This window comes from Aristolochia californica, unplaced genomic scaffold, assembly GCF_029961685.1.
Source record: "Aristolochia californica isolate CCGP_79_NKW_82.1479 unplaced genomic scaffold, dmAriCali1.0.hap1 SCAF_4, whole genome shotgun sequence".
Lineage (NCBI taxonomy): Eukaryota > Viridiplantae > Streptophyta > Magnoliopsida > Piperales > Aristolochiaceae > Aristolochia > Aristolochia californica.
Window position 1 is genome coordinate 879,898 of NW_027182103.1, and position 19,286 is coordinate 899,183.

General features: G+C 36.5%; 4 protein-coding genes across 4 annotated transcripts; all 4 read left to right on the forward strand.

Moving 5' to 3' along the window:
- Positions 1-788: 788 nt before the first annotated feature.
- LOC137963568 (uncharacterized) lies at positions 789-4,159 on the forward strand. The gene is made up of 7 exons (XM_068810697.1): positions 789-1,019; positions 1,121-1,292; positions 1,419-1,468; positions 2,100-2,400; positions 3,073-3,261; positions 3,344-3,526; positions 3,797-4,159. The coding sequence occupies exons 1-7, from the start codon at positions 841-843 to the stop codon at positions 4,040-4,042; spliced, it is 1,320 nt and encodes a 439-aa protein (XP_068666798.1). The 5' UTR covers positions 789-840; the 3' UTR covers positions 4,043-4,159.
- Positions 4,160-6,191: 2,032 nt separating this feature from the next.
- LOC137962102 (peptidyl-prolyl cis-trans isomerase FKBP19, chloroplastic-like) lies at positions 6,192-9,645 on the forward strand. Its single transcript, XM_068808818.1, has 10 exons — positions 6,192-6,211; positions 6,298-6,383; positions 6,533-6,582; positions 6,686-6,766; positions 6,960-7,004; positions 7,240-7,295; positions 7,650-7,722; positions 7,821-8,627; positions 8,707-8,926; positions 9,026-9,645. The coding sequence occupies exons 1-8, from the start codon at positions 6,192-6,194 to the stop codon at positions 7,845-7,847; spliced, it is 438 nt and encodes a 145-aa protein (XP_068664919.1). The 3' UTR covers positions 7,848-8,627; positions 8,707-8,926; positions 9,026-9,645.
- An 814-nt stretch (positions 9,646-10,459) lies between these two features.
- LOC137963866 (uncharacterized) lies at positions 10,460-12,074 on the forward strand. The gene is made up of 4 exons (XM_068811084.1): positions 10,460-10,784; positions 10,880-10,938; positions 11,228-11,345; positions 11,787-12,074. The coding sequence occupies exons 1-4, from the start codon at positions 10,543-10,545 to the stop codon at positions 11,863-11,865; spliced, it is 498 nt and encodes a 165-aa protein (XP_068667185.1). The 5' UTR covers positions 10,460-10,542; the 3' UTR covers positions 11,866-12,074.
- Positions 12,075-15,270: 3,196 nt separating this feature from the next.
- LOC137962107 (uncharacterized) lies at positions 15,271-18,901 on the forward strand. Its single transcript, XM_068808824.1, has 6 exons — positions 15,271-15,578; positions 16,799-16,883; positions 17,514-17,618; positions 17,800-17,901; positions 17,986-18,071; positions 18,391-18,901. The coding sequence occupies exons 1-5, from the start codon at positions 15,271-15,273 to the stop codon at positions 18,028-18,030; spliced, it is 645 nt and encodes a 214-aa protein (XP_068664925.1). The 3' UTR covers positions 18,031-18,071; positions 18,391-18,901.
- The last annotated feature ends 385 nt before the right edge of the window (positions 18,902-19,286 follow it).

The following is a 19,286-nucleotide window of genomic DNA, read 5'->3' on the forward strand; positions in this document are numbered from 1 at the left end:
TAATTTACCCGAACAGCAAGGATTAGATTATGTCTATAACCCGCGTACTATCTATGATGTCCTACCTTCCAATAGTAAAGTTATAAAAATAAGAGAAAATAATTTAGGAAAATTAAATTAAAATAATTAAATACCCCCTACAAAATAACCTAAAAAACCATATAAAAAATACATTTGATGTTAGATAAAATCTAGGTGGGTAGGTGGGTAGGAGAGTAAATGACTAAAAACGATTTGACTCTTCAGAGAATGCCTTCCATGTCCCATTATGGGTTCGTTTGATTTTTTGGCTCCAGAGGGGTTTTGGCTATGGGTGGACACGGGTCCAGTGTGGACTAAATTTTAAGAAACTGTCCCTACCCTCTAATACATGACATGGATAAAAATTAATGAATTATAAAATTATATAAAATTATATAAAATTATATAAATTTTAAAATAATATATAGTCATAATACATATAAATAATATATAATATCAAGCTATTTCTTTAGAATTCGAGATAATCTTGAATCGTTGTTCTCTTATCTAGGGTAACCTCCCCTACGTTGGTCTCTACTCTCCCCAACAAAGAGGACTAGTGGACCCAACCCACTGCGGTTCGAGTTGGTCTAACCCGGTCTACGTCAATGATGACTGCAGTAAGGGCATAATTGACTTTAGACATCTTTCGTCGGCTTCCCGTGGTCGCGACGGCTCGCCTCGCGTCGTCCAAAGTGGCGTCGCTGTTCATACCTACCCAGCTAAATCTTCCCACCTGGCCAGTCAATTTCGTGGCTCCTATAAAAAAAACACAAAAACTTCTTGCAAGCTCTCATTTCTCTCCCTTTGACTCCTCCCATGGCTTCCGTTTCCCGTCTCTCAAACCCTAACTTCTCTTCGACTTCTCCGTCTCGCAGTCTCCGATCCTCGCAGTCCAAGCCTTCCGTCGGCTTTCAGTCCTTAGCATCTGCTCGCAGCGCAGTTTCCACCTCCCGGTTTTCGCTTCAAATACGTCATGTGGGGAGGAGCTCTTTGATGTAAAAACTTGCCTAATTATCATTTTTTTGTTACTTTTTTATTTGACTAGATCGGTTTCGTTTCGTTTATATTTGGACGGTTTGGCTGTGATTTTGTGTAGTGTGAGATGTTCGCAAGTGGATGGAAATATCACGCAGACCAAGAGAACGACTCTGCACGATCTTTACGAAAAGGAGGGACAAAGTCCTTGGTATGATAATCTCTGCCGTCCGGTGACGGATTTGCTGCCATTGATCGCTAGTGGTGTAAGAGGTGTTACCAGCAATCCGACAGTGAGTGATCATTAGTTTTGTTTGATTTGATAGTTATCTTGTGAAAGGCTTTGAGTTTGGTTGTTTGGCAAAGTACTGTGTTGATTGTTGAAATTGATTGTTAATGGTTTATGCATTTGGATGCAGATTTTCCAGAAGGCTATCTCATCTTCGAATGCTTATGATGATCAATTCAGGTATTGCTTGCGGATTTGGATTTTGAATGGTATGAGTTGCTTGTAGACTTATGCTTGAGTTCTCAATGATGAAATTACTACAAAAATGAGAAAAAAAAGAGTTTATTCGGCTGTAAGAATCATATAATTTTTGCCATTTAGATGAATGAAGTTCGTCAAAATTGTTATCAGAGGGATTTTCTTATGAAATAATTATGTTTATTCTGGGTTTCTGTGTCTCTTTGATTTAAAGGTTCGGCATCATGTAGGATCTATAAAAATAATTGTTGTTATTATTTTTTTGAATGGTAAATATTAGTAAATGTACAGAAAGTCTATTACGTACATACATTTACAGATCATAGAAAAAAATGGGAGATGATTTTACAGCCCCTATGAATAGACATATCGACTAATTTACCATGTGTTTACTCACAGTCCTTTTCTAAATATTGAATGCTGTTATTTATGTTTTGTAAGTAATTTTATTTATATATTATTTATTATTTTTTTGTGTTTGATGATTGTTGGAGTGTTATTGTCATTCAGTTTTTTTCATAGGAGCGCTCAGTATTTCTTCTAATGCTTCATATTCCTTTCTAAATCATATTATTGGTATTAGTGTCTTAATCCAAATGGGTTGATTTTATAGGCAGCTTATTCAGTCAGGAAAAGATGCAGAAAGTGCATACTGGGAACTTGTTATTAAAGATATCCAGGACGCATGTAAACTTTTTGAACCAATATATGATCAAACAGATGCTGCTGATGGCTATGTATCTGTCGAAGTTTCTCCACTACTTGCAAATGACACAGAAGGAACAGTTGAGGCTGCAAAATGGTTGCACAAAGTGGTTGACTGCCCAAATGTGTATATAAAGATTCCTGCTACAGAAGAATGCATCCCCTCTATTCAGAAAGTTATTTCACTTGGAATAAGTGTGAATGTCACGGTAAGTGTGTCATGTTGCCCTTTTTAATTTTGAATGTAAATTGTACAATGATGCCAATCTGTCTTAACATTGACGAATTCTATGAAGATACATCAATTCTTACCTGAAATGCCTATATTTTGTCTCAAGTCTGTATTAGTAGAAACAAAAATATTATTTAATATTAATAGATTATCGTGACTGCTGCTTACAGATTGACATATTATAATATTTTAAGAGCTGTTAAACTTTTTAGGCAATTGTTGAGCAGCCAAATTAGCTGTTTGCATAGATAATAGGAAAAATTATAATGCTTGCAGAACCACTAAAATGAACTCCAACATTGTGAAATTTTGAGCCTCTGAAATTTCAGCCGTTCTTTTTCTTTAATTTTTTGCCACTTAATATGCACACGGTAGGCATTCTCTAAATTTTGAGTGTTAGTCCAAGTAAGCATATATTTTGGGTGAGGAACCATTTCCATTAGACGTGCTTCTATAAGCTTTATCTGCCTGAGATGGTATGTCTGAACTTGTTAGTCGTAAGCCTACCTGAGTGGCAATATTAGCGACCGGTACTCAGCCATGTAGAAATTAATTTTTGTCCCTAGCTTTGAGTTGCTGGATGATATTATTATCATGGGAGATTCCTTAAATTCTTTAAGTTTCTGAATTTTTTATTTTTTATATTCAGCTCATTTTCTCTCTTCCACGATATGAAGCTGTTATTGATGCTTACCTGGATGGTCTTGAGGCTTCTGGCCTGAGTGACCTCTCTAGGGTCACAAGTGTTGCCTCATTCTTTGTCAGTCGTGTTGATACACTCATTGATAAGATGCTTGAGAAGTTTGGATCCCCTGAAGCTCTTAACCTCAGGGGGAAGGTAAATACATGAAACACTGTGACAGGAAAAGCTTATGCAGAATATTGTTTTTAACGTTTTTAGAGGTTTGTCTTCTTTATAGGCAGCAGTAGCTCAAGCTGCATTAGCATACAAGCTGTACCAAAAGAAGTTCTCTGGTCCACGATGGGAGGCATTGGCGAAGAATGGGGCTAAGAAACAGAGGTTACTGTGGGCATCTACCGGTGTAAAGAATCCTGCATACCCTGACACCTTATACGTTGATCCACTCATTGGTCCTGATACAGTAAGTGCTACTTAGTTGAGAGTTCCCATTGCGATATTATCTTGCTAACCATTTGATAAAGGGTGTTACAAACTCTTCAGCTAAAGCTTCAAGTTACAAACGCTGCTTTGTTTTTTATCATGTGTGGGCAAACGTTTTATGTTTTCTGAATCTGGCTTGCAGAATTTGTCCATTATTTCTTGTTGCATTCAAACCTTATATTTTAAGATATTCTGAACGTTTCATGGCTGAATTTGACCTTAACAATGGCTTACCCTCTCTCTCTTTCAGGTCTCAACTATGCCAGATAATGCTCTGGAACCGTTCATCGACCACGGAACCGTCTCAAGGACAATTGACTTGAATGTGTCGGAGTCTGAAGGTGTTTACAGTGCCCTTGAGAAATTGGGTATCGACTGGAACGAAGTAGGGACCCAATTGGAGGTTGAAGGAGTGGATTCATTCAAGAAAAGCTTTCAGAGTCTACTTGGTAGCCTTGAAGGAAAAGCAGAATCACTGAAAGCAGTGAACGTGTAAGGTGGATTTCTCCCCATAACTAAGCGCCAATAAAGCTGGTTTGGTTTCTTCATCAATGTAGATAATAACGTTAGTATTGGATTTATGGTGTGTGGATTATATGTTATATTTGTCTAAGCTCTGTCGCCTCCCGCATGTTTTTACTTTTACCGGAGATCCATAGAACAAATTCGTTGATGCTTTCTGGAGGAACGTCGGGGCAGTCACCTGCTGCACTCCCTCCGTTGGAATTCTGTTCCAGAAACTGAATGTGAATGATCGTAATCAATGACCAACTGCTCAAGTGTCTTTTTTAATGATTTTTATATCATATTTTTATATATTTGAATAATAATGTTTTTAGACTTTTATTTACACATTCTACCATCCGATAAATAAAGTCATGAGGCTGAGACGAAGTCCGACCGAGTTGGATTGAATCTGCTCGACACATTCTAACCGAATCTCGTACAAAATACAAAATGGGAATTTCACTGCCTGACCACCACAAGAAAATCTGAATCGACTAACTCGAGTTGTTTGTGAGTCGACTCGCCTAGACCTAACTAGTCAAAGAAAGTACGTTCGAGATACTTTCTTGGCGACACTTGAAGGGCTAAAAGCGCTATTACGAAATGCACCGTTATCTTCCCGCGAAACGCCTTTTTTCTGTCTCCTCTTCCAGCAGTTTCTGCAACTGGGCATCTACCAAACTGTTCAAAAGTCTGCTTTAAGGGATCTACTTCGAGGGTATGTACCTATCTTTGTACCCATTGCCTTTCCGAACATGTTGAGCAGCGTTCCCCTTCTTGTAGTACGTTATTACTGAAGTCCGGGTCGATAATTTGTTTCCTCGGAAAACCGTTTCCCGTATAAAGATTTAAATTGTGAAGTCAAATTGTCATTTGGGTGCTTCTAAGGGTAGTTTTCAGGGATTTATCTGGCTTATGTAGTTCAGTTTCAGCAGGGTTTGAAGTATCGCATTCCATGCATGAAATCTGAAGAAGGCTGTGGTCAGAAACCGGAGGGATTTCTCATTGCTTCCCCAAACGGTGAGTATCTGCGACAATTATGTTAACTCTGTTTTTCCTTTTGCTTTTTTCTGGTATGAAAAATTATAATGATGTCTAACAAAATTTCATCAGTGACACGATAGTTAGTAGTACTGAACTCAGCTTCTTGATCCGAATAGACTGTAATTAAGTTTTTTTGAAGCATATTGGATCGCTATTAGAGAGTGAGAAGAAACGTGAAGGTGAAAATACTTAAATAATTATTGTCATCGGAGAGGATTGTTTGACATAACTTTAGTGTAGTATTCAAACTGCCGATTCATTCTCCAAATATGGCTGGAATAACGCTATAGTGTTTATTTATTCTGATCTTAGATGTTTGCAAATGAACTGAAATGATTTTTTAAATGAACTTTGCGTCTTCTAGTTCTTGTCGGTATGGACTTTGGTTTTTATACCGTGTTTGTTGAGCTCCATGAGCTGCATACCTTCTCATCCCTTTAATCATTCAGCTTCCAGATTTTAAATCAGTTAGTCATATTACTTCTTTCCCACAAGCAATTTGAAGTCAAAATAAGTTCATTGATCTCGGTTCTTTTCCATCACATACGGTCCAGAGTATTAGCTGATTAGGTAAATAGAAAACTTAACAGTTGCTAATATTAAGCAGTAGGACCCATTGTCTGGGAACAGTGAAGCATGGTATTGACAGTATTAAAGATGGTTTTGCTTGGTTCATTCATTCTTGGCGTTTCCTGTACATTGAAGCTTTCAGGATGTAGAGATTTTAAGTCATTTTGCCACATCAAATTGATTGAGTTTGCAGTCATGAAAGAATGACTATTGTTTTCTTAAATTTTAACTTACTGTTATTCACGAAACAAGAATTTACTCACATAATATGCGTCATAGGGTCATTGATTTTTCTCTGCTTTCTCTGTGTTTTTTCAAAATTATTCATGAAGTTGATTCAGAGACTGGTCAATTGAAACTTGAAAGGAGGAAGGTCTTAACAGTTTCCACCATTGGCTTGCTGGTGGAGGCCACAACGCATCTTCTGGAGGATAGAGAATAGCCTTTGAATATGCAGACAGTAAGTTTGCTAATTTTCAATGATTCATTAGATAAGATGAGGTTTAATGTCTTAGTGTTTAATCATGACGATGGGGATTGAGCTGTAGTTTTTAGTTCTTTTGTTTATTCATCATATTTGCGTTAAGTTGACGAGATACAAGATAAATCTTGCCTCTAAATCTTGATTAGTGCCTGCACTGCGTGGGAAGAATTATGGGAAGACCAAAATGCAGTATCCAGACTTCACAGAAACAAACTCGGGTCTTCGGTACAAGGTTATCAATTTATTGAACACATGGGAGCATTCATATTCTCTCTCTCTCTCTCTCTCTCTCACACACACACACACACACATACACACACATTCACAATCACAAGGATGGGTGAACAGACTCAAATATATCTTACTTCAAAGGAGTTGCAGGACTTGCTGTAGGCAGTGGTCCCATACCAAAGAATGGAGAGACGGTGGTGGTAAGACATCAATATCTGGACTGTAGGCACTGGTTTTTGCCTATGATTTTGTGGTTGAGGACCAAAACTAAGATTCACCTTCTCAACTCTTTACTTTATTTAGGTTGATTGGGATGGATATACAATAGGATATTATGGTCGCATATTTGAAGCACGAAACAAGACAAAGGGAGGATCATTCGAGGTATTACCACTAGCTTGCTGCTCAAAATCAATGGCTAAGCTCTGATAGGTCTGTTAGTCTTTAAGTTGGGGCCATTCAATATATTATAGAATCAAATTCATATTTTGGAGATATGGGATGCAAAAATATTATCATCATGTATGCAGATTCTTCTGAACTCAGTTTTGATGCTTTTATTTTATAAAACATACAGGGTGATGACAAAGATTTCTTTAAATTTACCCTCGGATCTCAACAGGTGAGTGGTACATCCTTCATGGACTCACAACATTGTAAATAAGAGGAACTTTTGTAGTGTGGATTCACTACGTTGTGAATAAGAGGAACTTTTGTAGTGTGGATTCTCTTACATTTTTATGCTATTGATGTGATAAAATGTTAGTGTCTTATTAGACTTTCCTTATGACTTTGATCACTTGATCTGTATGAGACATACTCCCGAGAAAGCTCATTATTTCTGGAGTGGCATTTAGGTTATCCCAGCATTCGAGGAAGCTGTTCAAGGCATGGCTATGGGTGGTATTAGAAGGTGATAAATACTGCTTATTTTTCTATGGTTCGAAATGACATTGTTCTGATTGATATCCAATTGATCACAGAGTACAACCTGAAATTATTTTTTTATGGACCACCGGATGAGTCTTGAGGGTGGTTCCACATCTATCAGTTGGCTCAGTTAGTTTAAGTCACGTGGAATAGCATGATTAAAGATGCAAGGTTTACCTCATGTTATTTGGTTTACCGGATCTATGTCTCAATCTGAAGTGCATCTCTACATAGTGTAGTTGTACGTGAATGGTTCACCTCATGTGATGTACTTAAGTAGACAAATTTGGATTTATGAAAATGTGGCTTTCTAACAGTTTTGTTCACAGGAATGCAGGATCATAGTTCCCCCAGATTTGGGATATCCAGATAATGACTTCAACAAGCTCGGCCCAAGACCAATTTTTTTGGTAGGTTAAAATTTAATGGTATGCAAATCTCTTGCATCCTGTTCTCATCACTACTTGTTCACAAAGATGTTTATGTTCTGTCTACTATGTTTGCGCAGGGCCAAAGAGCTTCGGACTTGTGCTGAGGAAGCGAGGACTGATCGACAAGACACTATTGTTTGACATTGAGCTAATCAAAATTATACCAAACTGATTCTTCATTATGCACTTCTCTTTTTGGTGGAAGAATTGTTAAGACAGAGTCCCGTTTTCTTTCACCTAACCATGAAAGATATCCCTTTCTGCATGCCTCAGTAAGCATATGCTCTCTGCATATGAAAACATGCAAGCACCAGCACCATCGCAAACGGATGATGTCTCATATTAAATGAGAATGTTCTTTTGTTGTATGATTTGGTGTTTGTTCATGTTCTAACTCGAGATCTTTATTGTGATATACTATCACTGTTATTTGTCAACAAGCGGGAAGGGAAACTGAGAAGGGGAACTCAACTCTTACATTTGCCAAAACCAAGCAAAAATTCTATGCAATACCTAATTCTCCTGTGGTTCTGTTCTTTCCTCATATGACAGCTGAAGACTATCCAAGTTACTGGATCTTCTTATTCATTATATGAATTTCAATACATATGATCACACATGTTAAAATTTGTTGTAGGTACAAAAATTAATTTCATATCCACTGTAGTGGATCCTCCATTACAGGCGCCAGACTTCTCATCTCTTAAAAATGCACCATTCCTTTCTTACTAAGCTGAACTTCTTTCCTCATCTGCTCTTTTACATGTTAGTCATCTCCCTGTCGTCCTCCATGATTCTCACTTTAATTTATTCCTTTCGAGGCGATCGTTTCCAATAGTAAGCTCCTCTGCATCAGCATTCAGAAGCGTCATCAACATAATCAGGTAAAGAGAACTGAACTTCTTATCAAATTAATCAGATCGATAACCAAGTGTCAAGCTTTACTTACGCCAGCAGGCTCAGGATTGTCAGCTAGAACCAGTTATTCCCCACCTCAGGAACTGTTATGGTGAGAACAAGGGCACACTATCCAAGCTGATGCATGTCCTGAATGTGAGCAATGCAACTTGTCCTCTGCTCCTCATGCCTTCAAAACTGATCAAAAGTAAATTTGATTTTAGTCCTACTGAAACCATATTTTGAAGAATCAGAGCATATGCTACCAGTGCTACCAGTAACACAGGTAATCTATTAAACTAGTTGCTGAATGCATTTTATACAGAATGTCACATGCTTAATCATACTGAGACTGAAGAGGAAATGCTCACTAATCATCAAACAGACGAGAGCAACGGAGAAGAAGAGGCGTGCGTTATAGTCTATCCTCTACCAGCCACCGTCAAATTGTTTCTGGTGAAGAAACGGCAGAATCTCACCGGCAACCCGATTCGGCGCCTTCTTCACTTACCCAACAAATGTCTTCTTCACAGTCTAAAAAGAAAGCAGAAGAATAAAAAACAGAGATTCATTTCCAGACAGCCATGTCACTCGTTCTCTCAGATAAAAAAAATCATGTTAGACTTCACCAAGCGTTTGACGAGGGACCAGAGTCCCGGAACGGAGATGATAGAGTAAGGGAAGATAATGGGTCTTGAAGAGATGCCCGGAGGGTCGATTTTCTGGGTCTTTGAGCTAGCTCCAGCAATGGAGGCTTGAAACAGGTTCGTTCTGAGCTTACAGGGGAGAACGAAGGAAGAAGATAGGGAAGTTGAATGGAACGATTTGATGAGAGAGAGAGAGAGCGAGAGTAATCTAATATGTGGACACTCGAGGAATCGTCTTGGTTTGGATGGTTTTGCGAGAGTGCCAACATGGGAGCTCTGCATTTACAATGCGATGCCTAACCCTTTCGTCCATTTCATTTTCTATGATCTCTGGTTTTTCTCAATGCAAGGACCGATACGGGGAGAACTTGCTTACTATGAGAGGCGTATGACATTTCTCCTTTGATCATAACAAAAAATGAAAGTGTTCAATTGGAAAGAATCCAATTTTTTTGAAAGAATTGAACATGAATCATATGTGGTGAAAATCTCATGTACAGTTTTGTAGAAAAACCCATATAAAAGAATGTATTAATAAATAAAATATATAAATCGAAGGATCGAAGAAATTATTCTTTTATTTTAAGCTTTTAACCTATTCATATCACTTTCTAAAATTCTAATAAGACACAAGAAAGTTTCTTGGAGCTTTCAAAAACTATTTTCGGTGTTTTTGAGTTTAAGAGCGATCGACCAACGATCGATTATTTCCTATAAATGTTGTGATGAACATGAATAAAATCCATTCACAAAAATTGTTAATTCACGAGAATTCCAACGAGCAAAAGTCGATGTATCGGTCTTTATGTTACGCGTAACATCCAATTCTTACAAAATTTTTAGAAAAATATTACTTATAATGGGATGTTATAGATGTTATGTTATGTAACATGCAATATCCAATGTAAGGATTTAAGAACCAATTTCTTGTAAGATAGACTCTTGCTACTGCGTCTCAACTGCCGACATCAAATAGAGAGTCTCACTGTGTTATTTTGGACTTGAGAAACGAAAAGAAGCAAAAGAAAATGAAGAAAAATATAGCTGAAAGACTAGAAAGTCCCAGAAAAAAGTGCAGTGGGACTGTGTGGGAGCATGGGGGCCACGCTTCAATCGTTTCCACGGCTCCTTTATCTTCCACAACATTAAGCGCCTGCTTGCTGCTGCTTCAATTCCTTTTCTTCTTCTTATCCTCTCAGCACAGTTCTTAAGAGAAAACTGGTTTCACAGAGAGAAAAGAGAGGTGATAACTGCCATGGCACTTCAAGCACCCACGAGGGTCGGAACTACCACATCAGCTGTCCTGTCACCTATATCACCCACAGGAAATGCAGGTCTCCGTCGAGCATCTGATCGCTTTGCGCTCAAATCGTCATTCTTCTCTCCCTCTCTACATCTCTTGTTGCCTCGTCCTCTACAGGCGGCTACTGTCTCCACCTCGCCCAGGTTTTCCATGAGAACGGCTACCAAGGAAGCTTACATTTGCCGGGATTGTGGGTCTGTTTGTTTTCTTTTTCTGTGCTCTTTGTTTCTTCTTGATCGTCTGTAAAATGAGCTTTGATTATGATTCTCTGAGATGGGCCCTCGTGCAGATATATATACAATGATAGGAAGCCTTTTGAGAAGCTTCCGGATAATTACTTCTGTCCTGGTAATCGTCTTCGTCATGTTTCCGCCCATGAATTTCTCTGTTTTTTTTTTTTTTTTTTACTGCAATTCAATTTGGTACTCTGAATTTCTTTGCTCTCTGCCCCCAAAAATTATTTTCCATTTCAGAATTTTTCCTTAATTAGAGACTATATAGATATGAAATCCTTCATTACCTGGTGTTATTTACCTAATTTATTTTGCTCTAGAGTTATTGAAATCAAATCTAATTATTGGGTTGCCAATGAAAAATTATAATTCATCTGAAGATATCTGCTGTATCTGTTGTGTAGTTTGTGGTGCTCCAAAACGAAGATTCAGGCCTTACCAACCTGCGGTGGCGAAGAATGTGAATGAAACAGACGCTCGTAAAGCTCGAAAGGCACAGATTCAGAAAGACGAAGCCATCGGGTAATATCTTCCTCTTCCATGCTATCAACTTAGCTAGTATCTGAAACAGTTGCTGCTTGCTCAACACTGAAATGTTGGATGGCCTGGCTAAAGGCTTCAGCCTTCAGGCAAAGTAAAATTAAAAAAAAAAGAAAAAAGAATTGTAACTGTCTTTTTAAATTTTACTAACTCATTATAATTATTAAAAATGTAAAAATAAGCTTGAGACTTGAGAGAGATGAAGAAGTGAGCCCTTTATTTCTGTAAAAGAAGATGGAATGGCTTCCACTTCATTTTGTTTGCAGAGATTAAACACTATGCCTCCTTTTCTTAGGAAAGGCAAGCAGTTCTCCTTGTCTTTCTGTACATGTTGGTAATGAAGAAAAATGAGGTATAGAATCCTAGTTAAGTTTTTGCAGAAAGTGTAACTTGATTTATATTCACCCAACTCCTGTGTTGCAGAAGAGCATTACCCATTGCAGTGGTGATTGGAGCTGTTGGACTTGCTGGTTTATACTTCTATCTTAACAACTCTTTCTAGCAGGTTTAACAAGAGCCATACTCTCAAGCAGACCTGCCAGCCTTCCTTTTACTCCTGATCCAAAATTTCACATTGTGCTTGGCAGGATTTCTTTCTTGTTTTTGTTTTTGTTTTTTTTATAAAGCTGTTCTGATAGAGAACAGTAGAATGTAGAACATAGTCTTCAACTCTTCAATTATGAAATTCACAGTTGTTTCATACAAGTTAGAATAAAACTGTCAATGTGAAAGAAGCTTGGACTTTTTTAAAGACTAGAAAATAGAAACACTACTTAGTCTACTTTTTTTTTTTATATAAAAAATCCACAATTTATAGGAATATAATAAAATTTGAAGAAAATACATAAAAGTAATATCAATTAAAATTGAAAAAAAAAAGGAAATCTAGGGCTCCTAGAATTCTCAAAACCTCAATGTGGATCTGAACTGTTAAAAAATAAAACATTATTATTTTTTTAAAAATAGTGTTTCCTTTTTTCCTAATTTATAAAAATTCTACTTGGATTTATTGAATGACTGTTATACCCTCTTACTTATATAATATTATATCCTACTTTGAAGATAATAAAATTAGAACTTCATACTGGTAGGTATTTCTCTAACAAGTAGCTTGCTTGCCTTATGACTACTCGAACACACCAAACTACAACATTTGTGCCACTTAAAAGCGACTACACAGATCGGTCTTTTATTGAAGTAGCCCTCTTTACTTGTTTCTGTACATTTCGTGTATAAAGGTTTCAAGGATGAAAAAAGTGTAGGATCTTATTATAGCAGAGCATGTAATCAGTGCAGACAGCAAATGCAGAGGAAATTGTAAATATGTCATGGACTGGAGCAGTATGTGTTTATAATCATTATCAAGCATTATATGCTTCCATTTGGGTCTATGAAACCTTTGGCATTCGTAGGGCAAGAACAGGAGAGGAAAAAATATCTTTGCCAAATGATATTATTTTTATCTCTACAGGGGAGTGAACTTTGATCCTCTATTGAGAACCATCTTATGTGTTTATTTTATAATTGAATAAAGTAGAGGAGAATTTGAGCATTGACCTTTTATTATATATAAAGTGGTTGCCATATAATTCCTATCAAAATCTACAAGTTGCTCAAAACTTGAATTAAAACTTATAGTTGTTTTTCTTAGTTATGAGCTCCTCTTGCCCAAGTCATGGGGCAGAAAGAGTATCATGACCTCAGCAGTATCCACTGTGTGAGTTATCTTGTTCTTTAAGAAGACATGATCCATATTTTCTTTGCAAGAAGCACATCCTTTTTTTTTTCTTGAACAACTAAACACTCCAAACTTCCATTCTGTAGCAAAAGATAAAATTGAATTAGGTAAGCCTTGTAGAAAATTATAAAAAATGAACATTTTCTTAGAAAAGGCAACATGATGATGCCTGAATCTGCTTATTCTTTCTTGTGACATCCCAATATCATTTTAAAGAAGAAAAAGACTAGAAGTTGTTATGGAGGAGAAGATCCGGTTGTATCTATGTCAAGTACAACAATTGCATACTCTTTTTTTATCTGTCTCCTTACTATTTGAAGGTTGCTCTATTGTTGTATAACCAAGCATGAAAACTTTAGTGGTCAAGACTTTAGTTTTATCTCTTTCCATTTTTCATTTTATCATCTATCCTCTGTTGCTTATATTGAAGACAGAAGAAACATAAAAGTAAAAACATATTATGTAAAAACCATCTTGATAGGAAGTTAACTCTCACAAAATTACAATATGCCCCTATTTTACATATATATATATATATGATAACAGAAGTGCTGCTACCCTCTTGGTGCAAAAACATTGAAAGGAGGTGTCACTACTCTCTTACTTCATCTTTTTCTTCTGCATAGGTGCCCCCATAGGTATTGCTCCTCCCAAATCTCTCTATTACAGTAAAGCAAAGAGTTGGAGGGGACAAACACAAGTTCAATCTAAGTTAACATTCAATAAGAAAAATGAGTGAGAACTATCTCAATTCTCTATAGAAACACAAAGAAACTTTTCATTTATTTGGAGAAACATAACATGACATGCTTGAAGAATAACATGTCTTGCCCTCTTATTGAGTAAAGTTCATAATGATCCTCATGTTCTACCTTGACCACTATTTCTCCTAAATCCACCAAATAAAATATTAAGACTTGCTTTCAAATTCTCAATAACTCCTGAGCTTTTTTAGATTTACTAACCAAAGGGTTTCCTTTCTTATTGACTTCTCCTAACTTCAAGTGAGCATGGATATAATTAGAAACTACCCTAATAAACCTGTTAAATTGGGTCCAAGGTTTATCCCAAAATAACTAGCCATTTAGAAAACCTCTTTTTTAACTAATAAACTCAAAAATTTTAATCTCACTAATCCATGTTGAACTATTCCTTAACACTCCCTCTCACGTGTAGGCACGTGAATAATTTTGGGTGGAGGCCCTCACGTGTGGTATGTAGATAATTTGGGTGGAATGCCCACGTACTGAGTGGTTGCTCTGATACCATGTTAATTTGGATCGAAGGCCTTTTCCCAAACTAAAGTAATACAATTTTCATGCACAAAGTGTTAGACCACAAGAACCAAAAACTTCCTCTTACAACTTACTGCTAAACATAGAGGAAAATCTCTCCTTTGACACTTGAATTTTTTAAGAAAAAGTAACATATGTGTATTCTACATTCTTAGATTGTTGTATTGGGTCAGATTCTGTTGCATGCTTAGTCAACCCCAATTTCACTTAATTTGATAATTTTAACTCAAACAAATATTTTAGGGTTTTAGTTTTGTAACCTTTATTTTAAGGAATTAAATTAGTAAGGGTATTGGTTATCTATTTTACCTTGCTACCTATCTCTGCTTAAATTTGGAACTACATTGCCACCCTTTTCTTAGATACCTTCATTTTATTTTTATTTTTGTATTTAAGAAAACTATGATCTATACATAAAATATGAAAGGTATATATATTTGAAAACTAAATATATACTTACTTGATAATCAGGTGAGGTTGAATTTTTAGAGCTATTTCTATCCCTAATCAACCCTGCTAGGGTTATTTTAGGGTTAAGGTGCATTATATGTTGATCCACCTTGTTGTCACCCTACCCAAATCCAATTCAACCTCAACTTAGCATTAGGTTGGTCCTTTTCGATCACATGGAAAAAATTAAAGAGGCTCTGGTATAACGAATCCGATCTCGTATTCTTCTAATTTTTTTCTTTTATACCTTAAAAAGCTGAAATTGTTTTAAATTTTTTATCATTTGTTTAATATTTTATGGCATAATTAGGTAGTATGAAATTGTTTTTGGAAATCAGAAATTCAATGTAGTGCTCCGAGTATACCATTTTTACCGAAAGTTGAATTAATTTTCCCTGTATGTATATTACAGAATCGTATACGAATGGGAGGTCGAGGACGTTCCAGAAATCCTGGGCACGTAGTGATGATTGATGACCAAACATCGAAATGCGGCGCGGACGCTTATTTTATCTCAATCAGCTCTATGGGTTCTGAAATTTTACCTTTTCCTTCTATAAAAGTGCAGACATGGCTACCCGGAGAAGAATCTGTTTGTACAGCTGAAGGAAAAGAGATGGGCTCCTTACCTTTCCCATGTAACTGCAGCGTCCATCCCCTTTATCGAAGGGCTTCTTTTTTCAATTCCCACTCTCCGACGGTGCTCAAGTATCTTCCTGCAACCGTTTTGTGGTCTCTGTCTGTCGTTGTATATGTTTGCTATGGACTGCTAAATTGCAAGATTTTCTGTTGATTTTTTCGTACTTGTGTAACTGATTTACTTTGGTGATTCCGACGGAATTTCAGCTGGGAGAAATAGATTTGTTGAAAAAGTCGGCATGTAGGTGTAACGGAGAGAAGAGTTTTAAATAGTTTTCTGTGGTATATGGGTTTTATCGCTCAGTTCCTGTTGCTAATCGCTTAAAACCATCAGAATCTGATTCTCTAGAGTTTTATGGTTTCTGGATTTTTATCAGAATCTGATTCTCTAGAGTTTTATGGTTTCTGGATTTTACAGAAGATGATTGCTGGACTTACATGTAGCGCCAATTTAGTGGCAGTGGGTGTATTCTCGAACATTGTATGTTAAGGACAGAATTGTATTCATCTCTGATGGCTTGTTTCTTGTTTGGATTTCGAAGTAAATAACGGGTGACCAAGTAAGACCAGCCTGGATGTGTAGGCATTGGGTTTCTGATTCACCCATTTGAGAAAATAAGCACTGCTGCGTATCGATAAATCCTCAAAGCCAATAATGGAAACCGCATTTTGATGAAATTAAGTTGTTAAAGAAAGAATTTTCAAAGTGTAAGTAAGCTGTCCAAAGCAGATTAGTGGATCCTTTGAGGTTAACTTTTATCTGTTAGAAAGGGCAGTTTTGTAGAGTTCATATCCTTTGTAAGATTTTTTCTGTGAGTGAATTCATTTCTCCGGGCCAAAAATGTACATAGTAGCATTAAATATACACACAATGTTTATCACATTCACTTTCTGCTGCTGTTCAACTTCATCAGACTCCATGATAGATGTTAAGCTAATGAAGATAATATCGTTTTAGTCCCAATTGATTCTTGAAACTCACATTTTATATATGTATCAAGTGGTGACTAGGAACAGTTTTGGAAGTTTTTTTTTTTTTTTAAATGATGCTGAATTTTATTGAAGAGAGAAAGGAATTACATTAGGGGGGAGGACCCTCCCATATAATAAGGGGGAACAGTTTTGGAAATTACAAATGAATCTTATTTTAGGGACTCATGATAACTGATTTATTCTATTTGCATTCACCATGTCTTTCATTTCATAATTCTAGTTATATTTGCAAGTTACAGAGAAATTTTAAATGGCTTGGTGAGTCATGTGGAAGCATTTCTGAACTTGGTAGTAATGTTTTCCTTTCATTCTTTCTCCAGCTGGGGGTTACAAAGCAAGCTAGAGATCAACTCAATCACCCACCGTATCAATAGTCAGAAATTTCAGGCTCTGATCAATGCTACTGTATGGATCTTGTCTTTTACAATATCTGGTTTTAATATTGTGAAATTTCACAGGTATGGAATGGTTCAATTGATACAACATGCAACTCGCCCATGTGCTAGTCCATTTCAACTCAGATTAAAACCTCTCAAATTGAGTACTTTTTAAAGTAGTTAGCTTTTGCCAATAATGCCCCTTGACAGATTTAAGTCTTTCTCAAAAGGGAGTTGATAGAAATAGTGTACCATTTTTATCAGCTTGCAGTCTAGAATCTCAAACTGAAATTTTATTTATGGTGCCCTTTTTTAGATTTGAGTCTTACTCCATGGAAGTGAGTTGATAGAATTAGTTGACCATTTTTAATGTAAATTAGTTCTGAATTAATTTTCATTCAGCATGTAACCTGCCATCACAAAGAATCTAAGTGAAAATTTACTAGTTTTACTTGAGCTTTAGTAAAACCGAAGCAGTTCTGATCCAGTTTTAGAGTTGCTGGCTAGTTCAATATGTTGGAACTTCGGATGTAGTCTCCAAAGCTACCTTGCTTTGTACAAAATAACAGAAATAAAACAAGTTAGAAAATAATGTTGTGTGCTGTAGAAATATGAGTCCATGCCAAGTGCTAACATGTTTACCCTTTTTGACATACAGAAAGGAGGTAAGAGTGGTGACGAAATACTCATGGTTGATCCTGTGGAGGCTAAGCGTTTGGCTGATATACAAATGCAGAAAATAAAAGCCAAAGAGAAATTAAAGGTGGGTGAACTTATTCATACTTCCAAGAAGTTCCTTTCTGAAAGATTGGACCGGTAATTTTTATTAGACATTGATTGTTTTACTTTCAATGTCAAAAACTCACATATCATAACTTTTTGGCAAAGATGAATGGTTCTTTTTCTGTATATTGGCACTAAATTGATATATGAACTCGATTCAGATGCAACGTAAGATTGAAGCAATTAATGGGGCATGGGCTATGATAGGACTGACAGCAGGGTTGATCATTGAAGGTCAAACTGGCAATGGCATTCTAGCTCAGGTAAGTTACTTGTTGAATTGATGAAGAAACCCAGAGATACATAGATAAGATTGGGTCTAACAAGTTCTTCATGAGTTTATGCAGTTGGCTGGATATTGGGGAGCCTTCATTGGTTTTTTCTTCCGGTAGCAGGAAGACTATTTCTGCATTGTTGATTGAACCAAATGAAGGTGGAAGAATTCTTTCAAATAATTCTTTTCTGTAAAGGAAGATATCCATTATGCTTATTAGGCATATAACAATTTGTTTTATAAAATTAAAAATTTCTCCACTCAGCCATTTTGGTTGAGCTACAGCAAACAAATTATTGCTACTCCAAGCTTAAATAATTTTATGCAGATTGCCATGGAAATATCATGCTAATAGTACTGGACTGCTCTAATTTTGTTCTGTTCCACGTTGTACTCTTCCCTCTACAATTAGACCTAATCAAAGTGTATTATACTGCCTTTTTTCCTCTGAAATTTTCTTTTTACTTCTAAAATACAGGATAATTCAACAGTCTTGACCGAGTGGAAAGAGCCTCTCCTAATGCCACGCATGTATACAAATGATTTTCTGCTGCCAAACATCTGTTGTAAATTTTGATTACATAACGGGTCTGAGTTCAAATAGACAAACGAACCCTCTTAGACTCATCATCTGCTGAGTTGAACTGCTAACTTTTTGTCTGCTATCTTAAGCTTGGAAATTTGTGAGAGCTGAGCCAGGTATACAGCCATTGCTACTCACATGCAGACAGAAGTCCCAGCATTGACACAACCTTTGGTCATGTCACAATGTCAATAGTGAGATTTCTAAATGGAGTTCTGCTGCATGTTAAGAGTAATTTTAGGGGTAGAGATATTGGGTGACACCCATATATTCTGGTTTTCTCGTTTATGAGCCAGACCCCTTATTTGTCTCATGCCGAACCAATGCTGAATCGACTCAACCAAGAACCAGGATGTCTTTGTTGGAAAGAATGTTTGTGTCTGAGATTAGACCCAAGATTGTTAACGTCAGGAAAAGTGTTAGAAACAAATGTTTTTAATGAAAAAATAGATAGAAAGATTTTGAGTTTATTAGTCGAGAAAGAGAAATTTTAACATGGTCAATTGTTGGATAAACTTTTGACCTATTTTCCTCTCCGAATACCTCCCAACACCTTACGAGTCTCATTAGTTTTTTTCAGAAGGGAAAACTTATCCGATCCTTTCCGAACATAAAGTAGTAACTATAACTGAATTATAGCTCACAGACATTGGAAAACAGGCAAACATTGAAAAAGCAGCATTCTCATCAATTAAATATTTTGAAAAAGAGGAAAAGGAAAAGGAAGCAAAAGAAAAAAAGGAAAATGATTTCACTTTATCTAATCTGGGTTTTGGTTTAAACTTGACTTT

What these genes read in the sequence shown, in the direction of transcription:
- LOC137962102 (XM_068808818.1), top strand. Translation starts at nt 6,192, where the DNA reads ATGACGATGGGGATTGAGCT. An exon ending in ACTCGGGTCTTCGGTACAAG is followed by an intron (nt 6,384 to 6,532) that starts GTTATCAATTTA and finishes AAGGAGTTGCAG; the next exon opens with GACTTGCTGTAGGCAGTGGT. An exon ending in AGAATGGAGAGACGGTGGTG is followed by an intron (nt 6,583 to 6,685) that starts GTAAGACATCAA and finishes TACTTTATTTAG; the next exon opens with GTTGATTGGGATGGATATAC.
- LOC137962107 (XM_068808824.1), top strand. Translation starts at nt 15,271, where the DNA reads ATGGGAGGTCGAGGACGTTCCAGAAATCCTGGGCACGTAGTGATGATT. An exon ending in CTTCCTGCAACCGTTTTGTG is followed by an intron (nt 15,579 to 16,798) that starts GTCTCTGTCTGT and finishes TTCTTTCTCCAG; the next exon opens with CTGGGGGTTACAAAGCAAGC. An exon ending in AAGCCAAAGAGAAATTAAAG is followed by an intron (nt 17,619 to 17,799) that starts GTGGGTGAACTT and finishes AACTCGATTCAG; the next exon opens with ATGCAACGTAAGATTGAAGC.
- LOC137963568 (XM_068810697.1), top strand. Translation starts at nt 841, where the DNA reads ATGGCTTCCGTTTCCCGTCTCTCAAACCCTAACTTCTCTTCGACTTCT. An exon ending in GTGTTACCAGCAATCCGACA is followed by an intron (nt 1,293 to 1,418) that starts GTGAGTGATCAT and finishes ATTTGGATGCAG; the next exon opens with ATTTTCCAGAAGGCTATCTC. An exon ending in GCTTATGATGATCAATTCAG is followed by an intron (nt 1,469 to 2,099) that starts GTATTGCTTGCG and finishes TTGATTTTATAG; the next exon opens with GCAGCTTATTCAGTCAGGAA.
- LOC137963866 (XM_068811084.1), top strand. Translation starts at nt 10,543, where the DNA reads ATGGCACTTCAAGCACCCACGAGGGTCGGAACTACCACATCAGCTGTC. An exon ending in TACATTTGCCGGGATTGTGG is followed by an intron (nt 10,785 to 10,879) that starts GTCTGTTTGTTT and finishes GCCCTCGTGCAG; the next exon opens with ATATATATACAATGATAGGA. An exon ending in CAGAAAGACGAAGCCATCGG is followed by an intron (nt 11,346 to 11,786) that starts GTAATATCTTCC and finishes CCTGTGTTGCAG; the next exon opens with AAGAGCATTACCCATTGCAG.